Genomic DNA, 20,647 nt, shown 5'->3' with positions numbered 1-20,647 from the left:
AAATTGGACCGGCAAATTGGTGCAGTAGTGAAGTCCAGCTTTTTTTTATCTTAGGCAGCTGTTAAAGACACATACGCACTTTGAAACAGTAATCCACGCCTTCATCACCACTTCTCCTACTACTCCTACTAACTTTAACTTTTTTTAAGTTCCCGGATGCATACTAGATTCTCCTAAATGTTGGGTATGCATCATGAGGTTACTACTCATACTCAAACTACCCAAGATGCAACGTAACGTGACGTCGCCGATCGTCATTTCCTGTCAAAACGGCAGTTTCAAGCTAGCTACAACGAGGGTAGGTTCACTTCCTGTTTTCAAAACAAAAGCACCAATTGTATGGTAATGGCTTTCCCTATGATAAAAGGCAACGGGTATTTTATTTTGTGAAAATAACAGGAAGTGCGTTGCTCACTGCGGCTAGCTTTAGTAGCGCCGAATTTGTGGTAACAAAATGGTAAATAGCCGGTATTTTGTCAGGTTTTCAACACGTTGGGGATCTAAACGACTACTTTCTCACCTGAAAATGTTTCAAATGTTGCTAAAGTTTACAGAGTTTAGAGCTTAAGAGAAATCAGCTTCAGGCCGGCTGATTTCGGCTCGCAGAAGCGAAATGCATTGTGGGTGAACACTCTGCATACTGTCTGATAGATCAGTATGTAGTATGGAAGTATGCGGTTTGCATGTAGTATGTTGTATGTAGTATATAGTACATACTATATAGTATGTAGTATGCAGTATGCAGTATGTAGTATGCAGTATGTAGTATGTAGTATGCAGTATGTAGTATGCAGTATGCAGTATGCAGTATTTAGTATGCAGTATGTAGTATGTAGTATACAGTATGTAGTATCCAGTATGTAGTATGTAGTATGCAGTGTGTAGTATGTAGTATGCAGTATGCAGTATGTAGTATGCAGTATGTAGTATACAGTATGCAGTATGTAGTATGCAGTATGCAGTATTTAGTATGCAGTATGCAGTATCCAGTATGTAGTATGCAGTATGCAGTATGTAGTATGCAGTATGTAGTATGCAGTATGTAGTATATAGTATGTAGTATGCAGTATGTAGTATGTAGTATGCAGTATGCAGTATGTAGTATGCAGTATGTAGTATGCAGTATGCAGTATGTAGTATGCAGTATATAGTATGCAGTATGCAGTATCCAGTATGTAGTATGCAGTATGTAGTATGCAGTATGCAGTATGTAGTATGCAGTATGCAGTATCCAGTATGCAGTATGCAGTATGTAGTATGCAGTACGCAGTATGCAATATGCAGTATGTAGTATGCAGTATGTAGTATGCAGTATGCAGTATCCAGTATGTAGTATGCAGTATTTAGTATGCAGTATGCAGTATGTAGTATGCAGTATGTAGTACGCAATATGCAGTATGTAGTATGCAGTATGCAGTATGTAGTATGCAGTATGTAGTACGCAATATGCAGTATGTAGTATGCAGTATGTAGTACGCAATATGCAGTATGTAGTATGCAGTATGCAGTATGTAGTATGCAGTATGTAGTATGCAGTATGCAGTATGCAGTATGTAGTATGCAGTATGTAGTATGCAGTATGTAGTATGCAGTATGTAGTATGCAGTATGCAGTATGCAGTATGCAGTATGTAGTATGCAGTATGCAGTATGTAGTATGCAGTATGCAGTATGCAGTATGTAGTATGCAGTATGTAGTATGCAGTATGCAGTATGTAGTATGCAGTATGCAGTATGTAGTATGCAGTATGTAGTATGCAGTATGCAGTATGTAGTATGCAGTATGCAGTATGCAGTATGTAGTATGCAGTATGTAGTATGTATTATGCAGTATGTAGTATGCAGTATGCAGTATGTAGTATGCACAGTGGTGTCAAAAGTACACACATTTGTTACTTAAGTAGAAGTATAGATACTGCAGTTTAAAAACACTTTGGTAAAAGTTGAAGTATCAACTTGACCTTTTTACTTAAGTAAAAGTGAAAAAGTATGTGCTCCAAAACCTACTTAAAGTATAAAAGTATAAAGTAACCTTTAAATATTTTTTTTTTTAAAACCCACACACAAAAAGGTAGATGCCACTATATGAATTGCAAGCTTAATTTGAAAACTGATTAGTTCTACATGTGGCCCAAGACAACAATCATAAAACCATTGCTGTCAAAGACAAAGTCACTCAAGGAGCATGTTCTTTCTCAAACTTTATTGGAATTCAATCCCATCAAAAAAACTAAAAAAAGTCTTACTGCCTGAAAAAATATATAACTATGCCAGTTGTTATTCCGAAAACATCAGAGGCAAGGCTAACGCCTTTGACAATTGTTAGCTGCTAACCGGGCATGTCTTGGCATGTTCCTATGCTAGCCAAGCTGCAGCAAAATATATCAATTATCAGTTCACAGTTCGGTGGTAACAAAGAATAAGCTTATATTTTACCTCTAAATGTTTTTTCAAATTGGAGGGAGAGTTCTTGAACGCCAAAATTATGTGGGTCTTGGGTGTGCAGAGTTTACATTGCACATTACATTGAGTCATTTTTGCATCTGACTATTTTGAAAAAGGATAGGGCCAAGGATGAGGAAGGTCTCTTTGGTCTCCGTCTCCATCTCCCGATACGCTCTCGCCTGTGTCCGACCTTTCAGACATTTCGCCATCTTTTTTTGAATTGGACATTTTGCGTGGCAGCTTCGCGTTTGCAGTTAGTTGTAGAACACCTGCTCGCTTCTGACGAATGACGATTTAATTTGACGAATAGCCTAACCAATGAGTGTTTGCGTTATATGATTCATCCAATTACACTTGTTCTCACTAGGTGTGGATGGCGCACATGACGTGAAATACATAAACATTAAACTGAAGCCAAGAGTTAAAAAAAAAAAAAACTGAAGCCAAGAGTAACGAGGCTGTTTGTTTTGAAAATGTAAGGAATAGAAAGTACAGATACTTGTGTGAAAATGTAATGAGTAGAAGTAAGAAGTAGGCAGAAAAATAAGTAATGGAGTAAAGTACAGATACCTAAAAAGTGTACTTAAGTACAGTAACAAAGTATTTGTACTTCGTTACTTGACACCTCTGAGTATGCAGTATGCAGTATGCAGTATGTAGTATGCAGTATGTAGTATGCAGTATGTAGTATGCAGTATGCAGTATGTAGTATGCAGTATGCAGTATGCAGTATGTAGTATGCAGTATGTAGTATGCAGTATGCAGTATGCAGTATGTAGTATGTAGGATGCAGTATGCAGTATGCAGTATGTAGTATGCAGTATGCAGTATGTAGTATGCAGTATGCAGTATGTAGGATGCAGTATGCAGTATGCAGTATGCAGTATGCAGTATGTAGTATGCAGTATGCAGTATGCAGTATGCAGTATGCAGTATGTAGTATGCAGTATTTAGTATGCAGTATGCAGTATGCAGTATGTAGTATGCAGTATTTAGTATGCAGTATGCAGTATGTAGTATGCAGTATGTAGTATGCAATATGCAGTATGAAGTATGCAGTATGCAGTATGCAGTATGTAGTATGCAGTATGTAGTATGCAGTATGCAGTATGTAGTATGCAGTATGCAGTATGCAGTATGTAGTATGCAGTATGTAGTATGCAGTATGCAGTATGTAGTATGCAGTATGTAGTATGCAGTATGCAGTATGCAGTATGTAGTATGCAGTATGTAGTATGCAGTATTTAGTATGCAGTATGCAGTATGCAGTATGTAGTATGCAGTATTTAGTATGCAGTATGCAGTATGTAGTATGCAGTATGTAGTATGCAGTATGCAGTATGTAGTATGCAGTATGCAGTATGCAGTATGTAGTATGCAGTATGTAGTATGCAGTATGCAGTATGCAGTATGTAGTATGTAGGATGCAGTATGCAGTATGCAGTATGTAGTATGCAGTATGCAGTATGCAGTATGTAGTATGCAGTATGCAGTATGTAGGATGCAGTATGCAGTATGCAGTATGCAGTATGTAGTATGCAGTATGCAGTATGCAGTATGCAGTATGTAGTATGCAGTATTTAGTATGCAGTATGCAGTATGCAGTATGTAGTATGCAGTATTTAGTATGCAGTATGCAGTATGTAGTATGCAGTATGTAGTATGCAGTATGTAGTATGCGGTTTCGAACACAGCCAGAGCCTTTTCCTCTGCCGGTCCTAAACTGTGGAACGACCTCCCATTTCACATCAGACAAACCCCTTCACTGTCCATTTTTAAAACTCGTCTTAAAACCCATTTTTATTCCCTGGCTTTCAATAATAATAATAATAATAATAATAATACATTTTATTTATTCATTTATTTAGAAACAGACTCTGTTTCTGTTATTGTTTTTAGTGTTTAAATATTGTTGTTGTTTATTGTTGTTTTTGCATTGTTTTTATGTTGTATGCCTTATATTTTGTGTTGTTACACATGTACAGCACTTTGTTTCAGCCACGGCTGTGTTAAAGGGCTTTATAAATAAAGTTGAGTTGAGCTGTGAACTACTGTAAGGCTGCACGGTGGCATGGTAGTTAGCACGGTCGCTTCAAAGCAAGAGGGTTCCTGGTTTGAATCCCGGCTCAGGCCTTTTCTGTGTGGAGTTTGCATGTTCTCCCATGCGGGTTTTGTCCGGGTACTCCGGCTTCAGCTCGCCATCCAAAAACTTTCATTTGAGGTTATTTGGTGAAACTGATTTGGGCCGAGGAATGAGCGTTGGCGACCTGTCCAGGATGGACCCCGCCTCCTGCCCAAAGTGGCAGAACTAACATAACTTTTATACGTTTTGTCCTGGGAACTCGTCATAAAACCCATTTTTATTCCCTGGCTTTCAATAATAAAAATAATAAATTTTATGTATAACGCATTTTAAGGCTATTCTTTCCCTCGCTGCCTCCTCCAGTCCCAGAGATGTTAAAATAGTCTCTTTTGGAGTTGGGAGTGAGAAAGGCTTCTCTGCTCATTCCCATGATGTAAAAAAACTCAGAAAGGACTTTCAGTCCGATGCATTGATTTGTTTCTTTTGTTGAATTTTTCCAGCTGAGTGAACCACCTGCTTTCATATTTAATTTTTATTCCAGAGCTTTCAAACATAATTATTTTCTTCTTTGGCCTCGGCCTAAACTCTATTGTGGTCCCGGGCAGCGGGAGACCCTGTTTTACCCCGGTCTGCTGTTTCCGACACATTTTCCCTGTTTCTGTTGACAATAAACAGCATCTGATACCAGTTTGAACAGTAGCCGAGGCCTCTGTTGGCCGTCTGGATAATAGTTCACTTGTCTTTGCCTGCTGGGAGAGAATGCCAGTGTGTGTTTGCAATTAGGGCTTCCTGCTGTGGAACCATCCAGAACTCCTTTTTTCTTTAATTAAGAAACTGAGAAAGAAGGAGGGTCTGGCTGCTGATAAGCTTTCTGCGCACGCACAGGATCTGCTGAAAAATGTCCAGAAATGGACACGCTTGGGCGAGCACAGACAGAGAGGACAGGTCTGATGCGGTCTGTGGCACGACTAATAACTGTTTTACCAAGATGATAAAAAGAACGACAAAAAGCAAATGAGTGGCAACCAGAGGTGGGTAGAGCAGCCAAAAATATACTCGAGTAAAAGTACTGTTACTTCAGAATAATATGACTCAAGTAAAAGTAAAAAGTAGTCATGCAAATAATTACTTGAGTAAGAGTAAAAAAGTGCTTGGTGAAAAAACTACTCAAGTACTGAGTAACTGTTGAGTAACGTCTGATTTATTTGTTAACACAAGCATTCAATCAGACAGACAGAAATACTAAATAATCATCTTTAGGCAGATTAGAGTTCAAAAATTGATAAAATAAATTAAAATGAATTCATTAATTACAAAATAGCTTAAATTAAAATAATCCAGGTAAATTCAAGAACTTCAATAAAAAATAAAAGAGACTTAGGAAATGTTTAAAACATATGTAACCCATATGTAACCTAAAAAACAAACATTCACCTATCCATGGGGGAAAAACGAGTTTAGGAAACTTAGCGCTACATGTTTCCTCAGGTTAGATGTTGAGTTTCTGCTGAAATGTGCGTTTGTTTTGGTTGCCACAGAAGACACATAATGTAGCTGCTGTTTCTCACTCTTTGTAAGGTAAACATGCTTTCAGTATGAGGCCTCGTCTGCGTCTTCATTTCCCACCGTTGGTTCTGACATTTTTCATCTGTTTCTTTGTTTGTTTGCTACGACTGCTAATGCTAAAGCTAACCCGTCCCGCCGCTGAGATTGAGTATGGTCACGTGACCAGACTGCACGGCTGCGTCTGATTGGTGGAACACAGTCAGGTGGTAGAGCCTTTGGCGGAAGTCTCTCTCTCTGTCAGAATGAAACATTAAAATGAGGCGTACGCGGGGGGATAAAAATAATGAGGCGTAGAATACCAAAGAGGTAAGAAGAGAAGTAACCAGCTCATTGTAGCCTAATGTAGCGGAGTAAGAGGACAGCTTCTGCTGCACACATCTACTCAAGTAAAAGGAAAAAGTATAGAGATTTAAAACTACTCCTAGAAGTATAATGTTTTCAAAAACTTACTCAAGTAAATGTAACTGGTTACTACCCCCCTCTGGTGGCAACTGATACTTTTCCAGGGTTTAAAAGGAAACAAAATGTCTTATTTGAACATCGATCCATGGATTTTTCATATCGGTTGATCAGATTCAGGGTCGAACGGGGGCTGGATTCTGTCCCAGCTGCCATTTAGCGGCAGGCAGTCTGCACCCAGGACCGGTCCAGCAACAAAAGACCAACAAATACCGAAAAAAGATCGCCACAACTTTTAGTAAAACCTCAAAGGTGGCGAGTTAACATGATATCAGTGAAAGCAGATAAGTTAACGAGCTCTGGTTTAGACGAGGCTCTGGGAGCGCTGATAGAGCAGCAACAGCGAGTTCAGGAGAGGACACGAGCATAAAGGCATCTGCTGAGTGGATGCAGGGTGAAGACCAGCTGAAAGTTTAAATAAAACAATAATCCGTTAACGGATTTGATGATTGATTTCTTCTAAAAGTTGATCCCTGAATGAGATTTCCCTCCAGAAACTTTCACATTTCATATTTTATTTTATGTCTTTCCTTTGTCATTATTGAGCTGAAAGAGCTGTTTGTGTTTGTGGGTTTTGGTGTTTTCTAGTTTATTCTTTTTCTTCCAGTCTCTTGATTTCACATGTTATGTTAACGTTATTTATCCATCATCGTTGCTTTGATTTTAGCTGCTGTTAGTGGGTCTCTGTTCCATGTTTTGGTTCACTTCTGTTTGTTTCTGGTATTTAGTTTGAGCCTTATTCTTTGTGTATTCTGTCCTCTTTATTAGATTCGGTTTCTTTTGTAGATGTTTTCAGTTGGATTCTCCTGTATTCCTCTCTGTGTCTCCAGATGTTCTCAGCTGGCTTGGTCCTGCATCTCGTGGTAACATCGGTTATTCTTCTTCTTCTTTGTGGTCCATCTTCATGTCTTTGACCCACAGGCGGTCCTGGCTAGATTTACGGCCTGGGCGAACCATCCCTTGCCCCCCCCCCCCCCCCCCCCCCCCCCCCCCCAATAAAAAAGACTTACCCCGCCAACAATACGACAACATTTTACATTAGTTGTATTATTTTATGATATACAATCTTAAATACAAAAAGGGACAAAAAGAACTGAGAAAAAACACGATAAATAAGATATAAATATCAATCACAAATCCTTAAATAACCTCAAAATCCTAAAAAATAACCATAGAAAGCTAAAAAAATAATAATAAAGGCTACTCTATTCCTGCAGTTGTGCTACCAACAGAGCTCAGACTGTAGCAGCTGTTTTCAGCCTGTTTACAGCTGGCAGTAACATTAACATGTTGTGTTGCAAACACAAACCAGACCAGGTTGCCTTTGGGTGAAATTAGCTGCATGACATGATGCCTCAGTTCTAATTCCAGTTCAGCAAAACTAAAAATCAAACACAGTCGTGGCTAATAGCAACATGTTAGCAAGAGGCTAACTGATAGCCTACGTCACTCATAGAAATCTGCATCCCTTTATCTTCTGCCCGTTTCTCCTCTTCTTCTCTTCTTCTCTCTCTAAACTGGGCACCTGATGCCTTCTTTGGTCTTTCACCATGATGATGATCCATGATGACTCCACATTATTACCTTTGCTTTTCCCATTAACGCCGTCCGTTCACCCGCCAATCAACCGGAGTCACGTGACGTAAACACATTCACGGAGATGACTTTTTTTTTCCATTTTTCACATAATCCAGTTAATTACATATATATATGGGTCTATGTCAATTTTAGGAAATAAATACAGTTTATTTGGATTGGAAGCAGTTTGTGTTGTGTGGCCTGGGATCAAAGTTAAACTTTCAGATGAAGCAGGAAAGCAGGTCATCGTCTGCATAACAACGCAGCAGCTTGGCTGCAGTGATGAATCGCCATGAGGAAATATATGAGGGCGGAAATTTGCTAAATCTCTCTTCTATCAATGAGAAAACATGAAGAAGAAATCATTTCCAACCCTTTGAGTGTCATTCTTGCTTCCTTCTTTGTTCCTGCTCGTAAACATATCTGATTAAAAACTCCCGGGAAGACGTTGATAGAAGTGTGGAACAGCAGGACCATTTAAACCAGAGTCTTCTGTTCACTCTCATCAAGTTATTGCCTATTTTCACTCAGTCTCATCTCTAATGTTCGTGGTATTTTGAGTCCTCCATCACAGCAGACGCAGGTTGTATTTGTGGAAGGTGTAAAGTAACAGATTTAAAGGTAGGGTAGGAGATCCTGGATTTTGAGTCCAGCGAAGCTGCATTTTGAAAATACACAGGTAAAAAGTCCCAACCCTTTTCTTCACATCCCCCCCGAAGCCACGCCTCTAGAGTACATGAACGTGCACGAGCACGAAAGTGCACGAGCGCTGTTCTGACAGCAAGCATCGATCGTTGCCGTATTTAGTATTTAGTATATGCTAACTATACGTTTAATAATGCTAGGTGCTAGCCAAGCTGGCTCTAGTTTAGCTTCCTGCCAAGCTTCTGCACGTAATTCGTTCACGGAGCAGGGTACGCACACAGGGGGAAGGAGGGGGAGGGAGGAGCAGATTGCAGTTTGATAGACGGCATCAGAATCCAATCATCGTTAACGGTCCGTTCAGTATGATTGGATAGTGTTTTTCCTAGATTGTACGTTCTAGAGGCCACTAAAACTTTTCATATTTGTGTCAAAACTTTTAATTAATTGGTTGCAACGGGGGTGTGAAGAGTATTTCAAGCAATATGTAAAAAAATGCTCCAGAAAAAGATCCCCTACCCCACCTTTAAATGAGAGCAAAGTGGGAATGACTGAAAAGTTTTTTAAAAATGCTCCAAATCTAGCGTTCATGCTGTATAACTCCGGTAAATCCGTCAGATAAACCACCAGTTCTACCAGGACACTGATGTGGCCCTCTGAGGTTCCTGGCTGTCAGTCATTGTGGGGAAAACACACTCTGCTCCTTAGGGCCAATCAGTGCACCGAAGCAGCTCATCCGGAGGTGCCACCTGATATGGGATCCGTCTCTGAGGGCTAAAGAATTGCTCCAGATGTGCTCTATTGATTAAAATGAGTCAGGTTGGATGTCCTTGTTTTTTTTGTGCCCAATTGATGAAGTTCTTTTTCTAAACCTTTCTCATCTCAAGCTGTTAATTCAGCGGGGTCGAGCTGTCCCAGAACCTTAAGCTATGTTAAATAAATGAAGCCGAGGATGCACAAAAGCAAATGAAAGAGATGTAAAAGAAACCAGCTGCCCTGTGACAGACTGGAAATGTAAAGCTTTGGCTCGGTGGAGCTATTTCTCCATCCGTCTCTGAGCGCGTAATTGAGGCTGATGCTCGGTGATTGCCAACCAGAAGTTCAGCTTACCTGCAGGTCAAAGGTCACGTGGATATGATGTCAACACAATTACAACCTTTATGTTTCACTCAACTTCTGTCCACTTGCATTCAGAAACCCAAAGTTGTGTGAGGAAACAGCTCTCCCATCACATCTGGAAAACTGATCAAGACACGGTAACCCAAAAAATCGAGTTGCCCCACGTCTCTCCACCCCTGTGAGGCTCGGTGCCTCAGCTTTTAAAACCCATGTTGTTTACAAACCCATATTAATCACGCCGAGCAGCCTGTTGTTTTTTAGTAACTTTTTCCAGAGCTTGTTCTCATTTCCACCCAGATTTCATACAGATGCAGACAGATGTTGTTGTTGTTTGATCAATGCACAGGATGCAACATATGAAGGAAATGGTTGGTTTATTATGCATTATGTACAGTTTAATGTTAGTTATTGATTAAGTTATTGATGAAAACTAACTGGAGAGATAATCTGTTGTACAGTTAGTGATTTTGTTGGTGATGGAGACTGTACAGTTGGTCCTTTTCAGACGTTTTTGTGCTTCCGACCACAGATCGTAGATAACAGGAAGAGAAGGCGCTGTCTTCTGTCTTTTTTTAAGGGAAGAACAGAGGGTGGAGTGTGTGTCCTCTGTGTTCAAATCTATTGGAATCAGTGTTGAACACAGTCCAATTTTGACATTATTTAACCCAACACATCCACCATTAAAAGGGGAGTTGGTGCAACCTGGGAACCCCTGCTGGGAGGGCAGTAACTCGTGACACTGCTGCTCTGAACTTGATTTAGTTTGTTCTTGGTGAGGATATTCTCTTGGTGAATGGAACTTTGGACTGAATGCACTCATTTTTTTTTATCTTTGTTGAAGTTGGAATGGGCTTAATGTGGTTAAGTCTGTCAGATGTCCCTTTTATTTACAAAGCAAAGTGTTTGTCAACCAGCGTCTAACAATGAATGAAATCTATATTTCTTTCTTCTGTTGGAAGTGTATAAACAAGGGCTGGGCGAGTTAACTCGTTAATTATTTAACGCCGAAAAATATTTTAACGCACATTAACGCAGGTTTTATTGTTTATTTTATTATTTTAAAAGTCTGTTGCTCACAGGCTTTTATTTTGTAAAAGTCTGTTGCTCACAGGCTTTTATTTTGTAAAAGTCTGTTGCTGTCTGCTGCGGAACAGGAAAAGAAAGTAATCGGCGGATCCACCAAACATGGAGAAGGGTACGGAACTTTTACTCGGCCATTTTCATGTTAAAGTTCTTCCAGACGGCGGAGTCGACAGAACCAAAGTCATCTGTAAACACTGCCAAGTTGAATTGTCTTCTCAGCGTAGTAGTTCCAGTCTAAAATATCACTTAAAGGCAAAACACACAACTGATAGCAGCAAGTCATTCAAGGAAACAGACAGTGGAGCGAGGCTTCTACATAAAAACTACAGAAAGATGCTGATGTTAAAAGTGTGTTTGCACAACAAATGTTATGGCACTTTCATTCATATGGCAGCACATTTAAAATAAAACTAAATGCTAAAAGCTATACACTACTTTTGGATTTATTTTTGGATTTTGCGTACAAATGCGATTAATCGTGATTAATCAGGGAAATCATGTGATTACTTAGATTAAACATTTTAATCGTTGCCCCGCCCTAGTATAAACCATATCTGAGGGTTTCTGTAGCTTAAAGCATATTGTCCTTGTTAACATGAAAGCTTTAATTCAAGAGATTTAAGGTTGGTGGCTGGAACATCCAAGTTCTGTGAATTGATTGATCAACTGAGGCGTGCATCTTGAAAAAAGCATTAGCCTTCTTTCAGCTGCGTCTCAAAGCTTAAGTGTGCATCAGAGATCAGCAGAGTTTCAGGTTTGGGTCAGCAGATCCAAACCGACGTCAGAAATGTTGGAGGGCCTCCACATCTGTAACTGTGGCTGCTGAATTAGTTTGACCACCAATCTGGAAAACATCACTGGTACTAGCTTAGTCTGCCGCCCTGTTGGATGGGAGTGCTGCACTGTTGGTTATTTCAGCTGCTCTCACCTTATTTATCTGACAGTAATCTTTAGGGCTCGGTGGGAAACGTCAGACATTACTCGACTGTAAAAACTCTAAGATTTGCCTTCTGATTCACCCTGTTGGAAGTTACTTCCCTGCTTCTCGAACATCCAACAAACATAAGCCAAATCTGGGAAACCCTTCGGTGTTGTCTTTGGAAAAATAAAGCAAATTAAAGTGTGGAACAATCTGCTAATTTGCTGGATGAGGAACAAGGGAAAATAATGCTTCAGAGAAACAACAGAACACTGCACAGCTGAGCTTGATCTTTGCTGAAGATTCAAATCAAAGCAGATTTATTTGTAGCACATTTCATGTACAAAACAATTCAAAGTGCTTTACATCAAATAAAAGCATTGCAGCAGGGAGTGGGAGAAGCATTAAAAATACATAAAAGAACGTATAGAGAAACAAATAAAATCATTTAAATTAATTTAAAAACAAGCAACAGTCCAGATAAGTTCAAAGATATCGTGCAGATTTCATGCATAGACACATGAGAAAAGAAATGTTTTTAACCTGGATTTAAAAATGTCTCCATTTGGTGAAGAACCAGGAAGCAGAAGCCAGCAGCTTTTAAAGTAACGATCTGATAGAAGAATCTATCAGCTGGCAGAGAAAGCTCTTCTGATTGATTCTTTGTCAAAGTCAAAGGGGACACTTGTACTCGTTGTTAGGTCAAAAGTGAGCCACTACCATGTTTAGCTGTAGAAAAAACACCTTAAACTATCTTTTTCCAACTTGAAATGTTTCCTAGACTTTTCCTAAAGGGACCCCATCATTAGAAAAAGTCACACTTTATGTTTATGTTTCCATGTGGGCTGTACACCACTAGGGTACAAAGATTGTCTTATGGGTCATTTTTGACCCGTGAATTATAAAAACATTTAAACACCAGAAAAAAGAAAAATGTTTTTTTTCCCTTTCAATATAATTAATTCAGAAGTAATTACTTCACATTTATATAATAGCAATAATAAACCTTTATTATGTAAAAGAAAACTGAGAAAACAAGAAAACTGTTGGTCCAACTGACAGTTGGTTTGTGGTAAAAAAAAAAAGTGTAATCCTGAAAACTGGTGATTGTCTTTTTGTATTGTGTAATAAAAAATAAATGATAAAAAATGTATTGAATTAAGTTGAATAGATAAATAACAGGTGGTTTCATCATTCAAAATAGATTTTGGATTTAAAATTAAATTAAGTTGCTTTATTTTGGGGTTAAAAGGGGAGTAAACACAATTTTAAGACCGCACAAGGGTTAAGGACTAAGGTGGCTTCACTGAGGCCTGTTCTCGCCTGTTTTAGTCCTGATATCTCTGCTGAGAAGCTGTCACTGCTCCCATTTGAGCAGATTGTTGGCAGCGCTGATCAAAGCGGAAGCCTCACCATCACTTTGGCTTTGAACCTCGGATGCTGTGAATAAAACAGGGACGTGGCTCCAGAATAAAACAGAGCCTCGTATTAACATTCAACAGCTAACACTGACGGGACGTGAGAGACGTGAGACACCCACAAACAAACTACTCGTCAACCTTATCCTTAATTTATTTATTTTTGCAAGAGAAGAAAAGTGATTTTCTTGTGTCGTCTGTGGCGTTTCTGCCGTGTAAAGTCAGACCACAGCCCTCAGGAAGACTACTTTAATGCATTACCAATGTCAAACAAGTTTATGACTCAACAAGCCGTTTCAGCTCTTAGGCTACACTTCACAGGTCACTCTATTTGGATTCCTAACTCATGCTGCAGCTTCAGATGTTTTGCTGGAGCCAAGGTTATATGCATAGGAGCAAAAAAACGCAACGGGAGCAGTTTCATGCCATAAATATATCACGTTTCCCTCACGGGTTCACGAATAAACGCCTAACATCTTAAACGTTACCAGCCTTGGACAGAAACAAAATGACCATTTAGCATTTTTCTTCGCATTAGCCAATGAAAGAGCAGTCTTTGTTTGAGGTATCCTTGGAAAATAAATCCTGTGAACGTCAGCTCCATCAATGCCAAAAGACTTCAGTTATGGAAATCTGTGCTTTTTATCCAGCGTTAAAGATGTTGGATTTTGTTTTAGGGCCTCATGCTTTGGAGTTAGGACGTGAACAGTTAAAATGAGTTCATCACATGACAGAATGATTCAAACAATCTCAGTTTTAAAATGGTGATAAGTTGACTTCTGCTGAGGATGCTGATTGAAAGATAGATCTTTAACCAGGTTGTTTTTAACCAAACCAAATCTGCTCGGATGTAAAATCATAAATATTGTGTTTGCCTTCCTTCTGAGTCAGAAACATCGTTAAACACAATTTATATTCCCATTTGGGGTATTTTCATGTGGTCGAGCTGTTGGCAGGATGAGGAAGCTAGCAGCTGGACGTAAAGAGTCAGTTCGGCTATAATGAGGTGTCACGGTGTCGTCTCTATTATTCCCAGCCACCTCCAGGAAGGGTTAGCTAATCTGGGCATAAAGGATTATCGCTTCTGTAGTAGGGCTGAGAAATTTTATCGATACTGCGATATATATCGATATTTCGTTTCGCGATAAAGTATCGATTTTTCAGCCGTAAGTATTGATTTTTTAAAAAAATTTAAAAATAAAAAAATTATTTAATTAAAAATACTAATAATTTAATTAAAAAAAATAATAATTTAATTTAAAAAATAATAATTGAAATTTTAAAAAAATTTTTAATTTTTTTTGCAATTTTCTACATTTTTTTCTTTTTTTAAAGCAAACTTTATTGAAAAGTCAGACGTTACAATTACTGAAAACACAGAAAATCAAGGTAATACATTACAATGCCAGGTGGTCACATTCTACAAAACAGTGATAAATTAGTTCATAAAAATGTTATAAAGTGCACAGCTCTCACGTTTGTGACATGTACGTTTGTTTCTGTTTGTCTGGCGGTGTTGTTCTTCCGGTTCAAAGGTCGGACCACCGGTCCAATCGGAATCGATTCATGTCAAATCACACTATCCCTTTTTCCCCCCAGAAAATGATTTAAATAAGTAAATAAGTTTATCGTATCGAATCGTACCACAGTATCAACTGCAGAGCTTTTAGAGGTGGTGATGCAGCAGACTGTAATCATGTGAAAAAATCTGAGAAATCCTGACCTACCTTTTAGAAAAAGTAAAAAATGCATTTTTTTTTGTTTGAAAACCAAAATGTGTGCAGTTTTGATCGCTCTGCTGTTTAAAGTCAGTCAAACCAAAAGAAAGACATCTTCCTCTCACCCCAGGCAGGAAAATGACCAAATAAATGAAGCTGGCTGCATTTGTGTGGGTTGATCACTGTGAAAAATATCAGTGGACTGTTATCATCAGCTTCTGTTTAGAAGACAAACTTGCCAAAAATGTCTTTACCAAATGGTGAGGGTGAGACTTTGGCCTGTGAAACCACTCTGACTCGACATTTCTGCAGGTGGCTCTGAACACAGCTGCTTCCTTCTCCATTTATTACCAATCAACCGCAAATGTGAAAGCTATTACTGCCTGTGATATGAAACCTCTGGAGGGCCTGTGTAGGTGGAAGCCATCAGTAGGAGCAGAGCGGCAGATATCTCCCTGGATAAACGTGTTCCTTACATTAGGCATGCTACTCCTTTAGCTCCTTTAGCTCCTTTAGCTCCTTTAGCTCCTTTAGCTCCTTTAGCTCCTTTAGCTTGTCCAGGGGAAACCAAACCTCTCCGATGTAAAGTCGAGCCGTAATGCTCGGCTCATCGCTCTAAACTAGCGGGCTGTCCTGGAGAGAGAGAGGAGATGTAAATATTTCCTGTTGGCATGTGAATGTTTTCATTCTAGCAACATTCAGTTAAACAGATAATAACAAACTGCTTGTGTCGCTCCACCAAGTGATAAAGGCTTATTGAAGTAAAAAAAAGAGAAAGACTTGCCAGAACTTCTCTTTATCGCCCTTTTTTTTTTACACTTTGCTGTCCTGAACTCATGGTTTGTTTCTTTTTTCCACAGCGACAGCATGCCAGAGCGGATCGCTCTGATCTGCTTCCTGTCTCTGGTCATGCTGATGAGTGTCCTGGGAAACCTGCTGGTCATGGTGGCCGTCTGCAAGGACAGACAACTCAGGTGAGAACAGCGTTTGTTGCCTTTAGCCGACAGACGGTCCTGTAAATCAGAAAGTCTTTCAGTTCTAAAGTTTAGCATATCTGGACATATTAAAAACAGAAATCTGATCCTTAAATACACCCTGAAACCTTATTACAACATTAGGGTTGAGCAATTTTATCGATACTGCAATATATATCGATATTTCGTTTCCCAAAAAAGTATCGATTTTTTTAAATAATTTTTTTTTAATTTTTCAATTAAAAAAAATGAAATTAAATTTAAATTTAAAAACAATTTTTTAAAATTTTTTACAATTTAATTTTTTTTTTTTAAAGCAAACTTTATTGAAAAGTCAGACATTACAATGAGTGAAAACACAGAACATTAAGGTAATACAATACAATGCCAGGGGGTCACATTATACAAAACTGTGATAAATTAGTTCATAAAAATGTTGTATAAAGTGCACAGCTCTCACGTTTGTTTCTGTTTGTCTGGCGGTGTTGTCCTTCCTGTTCAAAGGTCGGACCACTGGTCCAATCAGCGACGATTCATGTAAAATCACACTGTCCCTTTTTTTCCCCAGAAAATGATTTAAATAAGTAAATAAGTTTATCGTATCGAATCGTATCGAATCGTGAGATTAGTGTATCACTACAGCCCTATACAACATATTATTTATTTTATAAAAACTAAATCATAAACACATAAACAGCATGTGGGGAAAAAAAGTAGAACCGCCTTTAGCATTAATTTTTCTCCCTTGACTGGAGCGTGGAAGAGGCTTTCTCCTGCAGCCCTTCCAAACAAGCCATACCTGTTCAGTCTTTTTCTAACTGTGCTGTCATGACCTTTAACCTTTAACATGCTAACTGAGGCCTGCAGAGTCTGAGATGTAGCTCTTGGGTTTCTGACCTCGGGGTGACCTTTAACCTTTAACATGCTGACTGAGGCCTGCAGAGTCTGAGATGTAGCTCTTGGGTTTCTGACCTTGAGGTGACCTTGCTGGGACGTCCACTCCTGGGCAGACTGACAGCTGTCCTGAATGTTTTCCACTTGTGAATAATCTTTCTCACTGTAGAACGATGGACTCCAGATAGTTTGGAAACGCCCTTATAACCCTTCCCAGGTCGATGGGCAGCAACAGCTGCTTCTCTGAGATCGTTGCTGATGTCTTTCCTCCTTGGCATCGTGTTAACTCACACCTGAATGCTGATTTACATTCGGGTACTTTTTTCGATCTGCTGAGAACCAGGGGATTTCTTTCTGAATATTAGAATTCAAAGAGAGGGTACCTACCTTTTCATGTGGCCGTATATCTATTTGATCTGCTCTGCTACTTTGTAATTTCGTTCTTCATGGATGGTGACAGACCCCGCTTCTCTTGGGTGTTTTAAAAAGTGCTGACTTCTTTTTCACCAGCTACTTCCCTGATGGTTCTGTAAATGAGACAGTTACTGCAGAGAGAGGGAAATAAACTGCCTCTTAATGTGTGTCAGTCCATCTTTAGAATGGACTCTCTCATCAGTGAACACGAACCACTACAGCTCTCATTTATGACAGCAAAATAAGATGTATTCTAAATGACAGGATGACGGATTTCAGGAGGAAAACAAGTGCCGTATGTCTTCAGATAAGAAACACAAACTGCTTGTGTTTGTGTGCATGAAGAGTGCACGATGACAGGGGCAGAGCAACAGCCACTCATGTGGGAGCTGCTGTCACTGCAATGCATGTGCCCCCCCCTCCTGTCTGCCCCAGTGAAATGTGTCTTACTGCCTTTCAGATAGTTGGTCTCCTACTCGCTCTGTCTCTTTTTATCTCATGACACCTGAAACCTCAGGAAGACCTTCGATGTGAGGCTGTATGTGTCAGTCTTTGTAATGGATATTTGTCATTTTTAAGGTGTGTGTAACCCACATGGTTTCCATAATATTTTTCCCCTCCGTATTACTTTTCCCCGTTATTTTCTTGTCTCTGCGCTGCTTTCACTCTGAGCCAATCACCGCGGTCCTTGCTCACATTCAAATTCAATTCAAATTCAAAAATACTTTATTTATCCCAGAGGGAAATTAAATGTTGATGTAGCTCAATTAAATCAAAGAGTTATTATAGATGCTGATGGCTGTGGGCAGGAAAGATTTCCTGTAGCGGTCCGTTTTGCATCCAAACTGAAGAAGCCTTTGACTGAAGAGACTCTGTTTTCCGATAACAGTCTCATGGAGAGGATGTTCAGGGTTGTCCATAATACTCTTGATTTTATGCAAAATCCTTCTTTGCATTATTGTCTCCAGAGGTTCCACAGTCGTCCCCAGAACAGAACCAGCCTTCCTTATCAGGTTGTTGAGTCTTTTTAGGTCCCTGGTTCTGATGCTGCTGCCCCAACAGATGACGCAAGAGGAAATGACGCTCTCGACAACAGACTTGTAGAAGATCTGCAACATCTTGTTGCAAACCTTGAAGGACCTTAGCTTCCTCAAGTAGTACAGTCTGCTCTGTCCTTTCTTGTAGATGGCTTCACTGTTGTGTCTCCAGTCCAGTCTGTTGTCCACATGAACACCAAGGTATTTATATTCCTCAACCACCTCCACTTCTTCTCCCATGATGGAAACAGGGTTTGATCTGACCTTGTTTCTCCTGAAATCTACAATCATCTCCTTTGTTTTGTTAACATTCAAGATGAGATGATTGTTCCCACACCATGCCACAAAGCGGTCCACCAGCTCTCTGTACTCAGCTTCTTGTCCATCTCTGATACACCCGACAACTTTTTTTTAATATCAATATTTTTTTCTATATGAGATCAGCCCAAATAAGTCCCGGAATATGGGTAGGCCAAAACCAAGAGGTACCGAATCCTGCAGGATCAGGCACAAATTAAGCCCTGGGCTTAGGGTAAGTGGAAGGGGAAGGTATAAAAAAGAAAAGAATGGTAGTCTAATTTAGGGTAAAAACGTTTTTGGGAAAACTTATTAAATTACATTTTTCAAATCGTGGCATGGAGGAGGGGGCTTAGGGTTAGGGTCCTGTGACCTTAGGTTTAGGGCAGATGGGGGGAATGTCAAAGTGAAAGCAACTAAATTTAAGAGTTAATTTTATGCAAAATTGTAGACATGTAGTGTGTGAATGGGCATGTTTTCAAGGACGCCGATGCCGCGTTGTCTTTGTCCCTGAGGAGAGAACAATGACACGATGGCTTTGTTTGTCCATGCCTCATTGTCTCACCGTCCACAGGGAAATACACAAATGGGCACATACTCTCAAATTGTCTGATACAAAAACACTGAGGCACATCTGCTAAATGGGGGATCCCTTGGGTGAGTGTTGGTGAAAAATAAATAAATTAATGAATAAGTCAGAACACTGAGCACATCATCAACAACCAAAACTGTTTCATACAGACAAATTCTACAAATATGTCCAGAATTATGACGCGACTATGAAGATAATGTTTTAAATATGTTTGATTTACCTTTATTAGAGGAGAAGAGTTGACTTAAAGCAATTAAAAACGCAAGGAAAGTAACATGAAATATTACCAGCCCGATATTTTGTGGATATATTTTGATGTCTTTGACATGATGCCTGCGTGTTGAAACTACTGTAAAAGTTGTTTTATCGCTGATATGAAGACAAGGTGATGAATAAATAATGTGTTTTCGAACTACTTCGGCCTGAGCACTGGAGGTAGAGATCATCGGCGGTGATGTCACGTGAACCTTGTCCTTTTTTTCTGTTAAAAACCTTATTGTTTTATTTCAAAATATATACCAAAAAGACAAAGTGAAGCTAAACAAGGGATCATTTGAAAAGTTATGATTGAAAAACTGTTGATTTATCAACCAGTGAACGGAACTGTACTTTCAGAACCTTCAGATTCTGTTTAAGCTACTGAGCCAACTTTACATTACACACCTTCTCTTACAACCAGTGTTTTACTTTGTCGTGTTGTAAAAGTAGGTGCCCTGACTTCCCAACAAACGTGACATTTATGACATTTGCGATGTCAGAGACCAGTTCCCACTGCAGCATTTTGAGCTGGACGTTAGCTGGATGTTAGCGGGACGTTAGCTGGACGTTAGCTGGACGCTAGATGGACGTTAGCGGGACATTAGCTGGACGTTAGCTGGACGCTAGATGGACGTTAGCGGGACGTTAGCAGGACGTTGGCGGGACGTTAGCTGGACGTTAGCAGGACTTTGGCGGGACGTTAGCTGGATGTTAGCGGGACATTGGCTGAATGTTAGCGGGACGTTAGCTGGGCGTTAGCAGGACTTTGGCGGGACGTTAGCTGGATGTTAGCGGGACATTGGCTGAATGTTAGCGGGACGTTAGCTGGGCGTTAGCAGGACTTTAGCTGGATGTTAGCGGGACTTTAGCAGGACTTTAGCGGGATGTTAGCGGGACATTGGCTGAATCTAAGCGGGACGTTAGCTGGGCGTTAGCGGGACTTTAGCTGGATGTTAGCGGCATGTTAGCTGGACGTTAGCGGTTTGAAACTATTGTGATAAAGCTCTCATGCTTGAGAAAATTGGAAAACTTGATGTATCATCAGCAGCTAAATAGAACTCAATTTCGAGCAAATAAATAATGATCTACAGATTGTTGTTTGTTGAGTGCACACAGAGCTGTTAACAGAACACTCCCAAGAGACCCTAGTTA

The 20,647-nt window shown here is 39.7% G+C and overlaps 1 protein-coding gene across 2 annotated transcripts in view; it reads left to right on the top strand.

Annotated features, from left to right (window-relative positions):
* Positions 1 to 20,647, top strand: part of htr4 (5-hydroxytryptamine receptor 4) — a 222,487-nt gene that overhangs the window by 103,872 nt on the left and 97,968 nt on the right. For both annotated transcript variants that reach the window (XM_075482008.1, XM_075482009.1), the window contains exon 3: positions 15,890 to 16,003. In XM_075482008.1, coding sequence (XP_075338123.1) covers positions 15,890 to 16,003 — 114 coding nt within the window. The remainder of the gene's footprint in view (positions 1 to 15,889; positions 16,004 to 20,647) is intronic.

The sequence above is a fragment of the Odontesthes bonariensis genome, chromosome 13, assembly GCF_027942865.1.
Source record: "Odontesthes bonariensis isolate fOdoBon6 chromosome 13, fOdoBon6.hap1, whole genome shotgun sequence".
Taxonomy (NCBI): domain Eukaryota; kingdom Metazoa; phylum Chordata; class Actinopteri; order Atheriniformes; family Atherinopsidae; genus Odontesthes; species Odontesthes bonariensis.
This window is presented reverse-complemented; position numbering and strand designations above follow the sequence as displayed.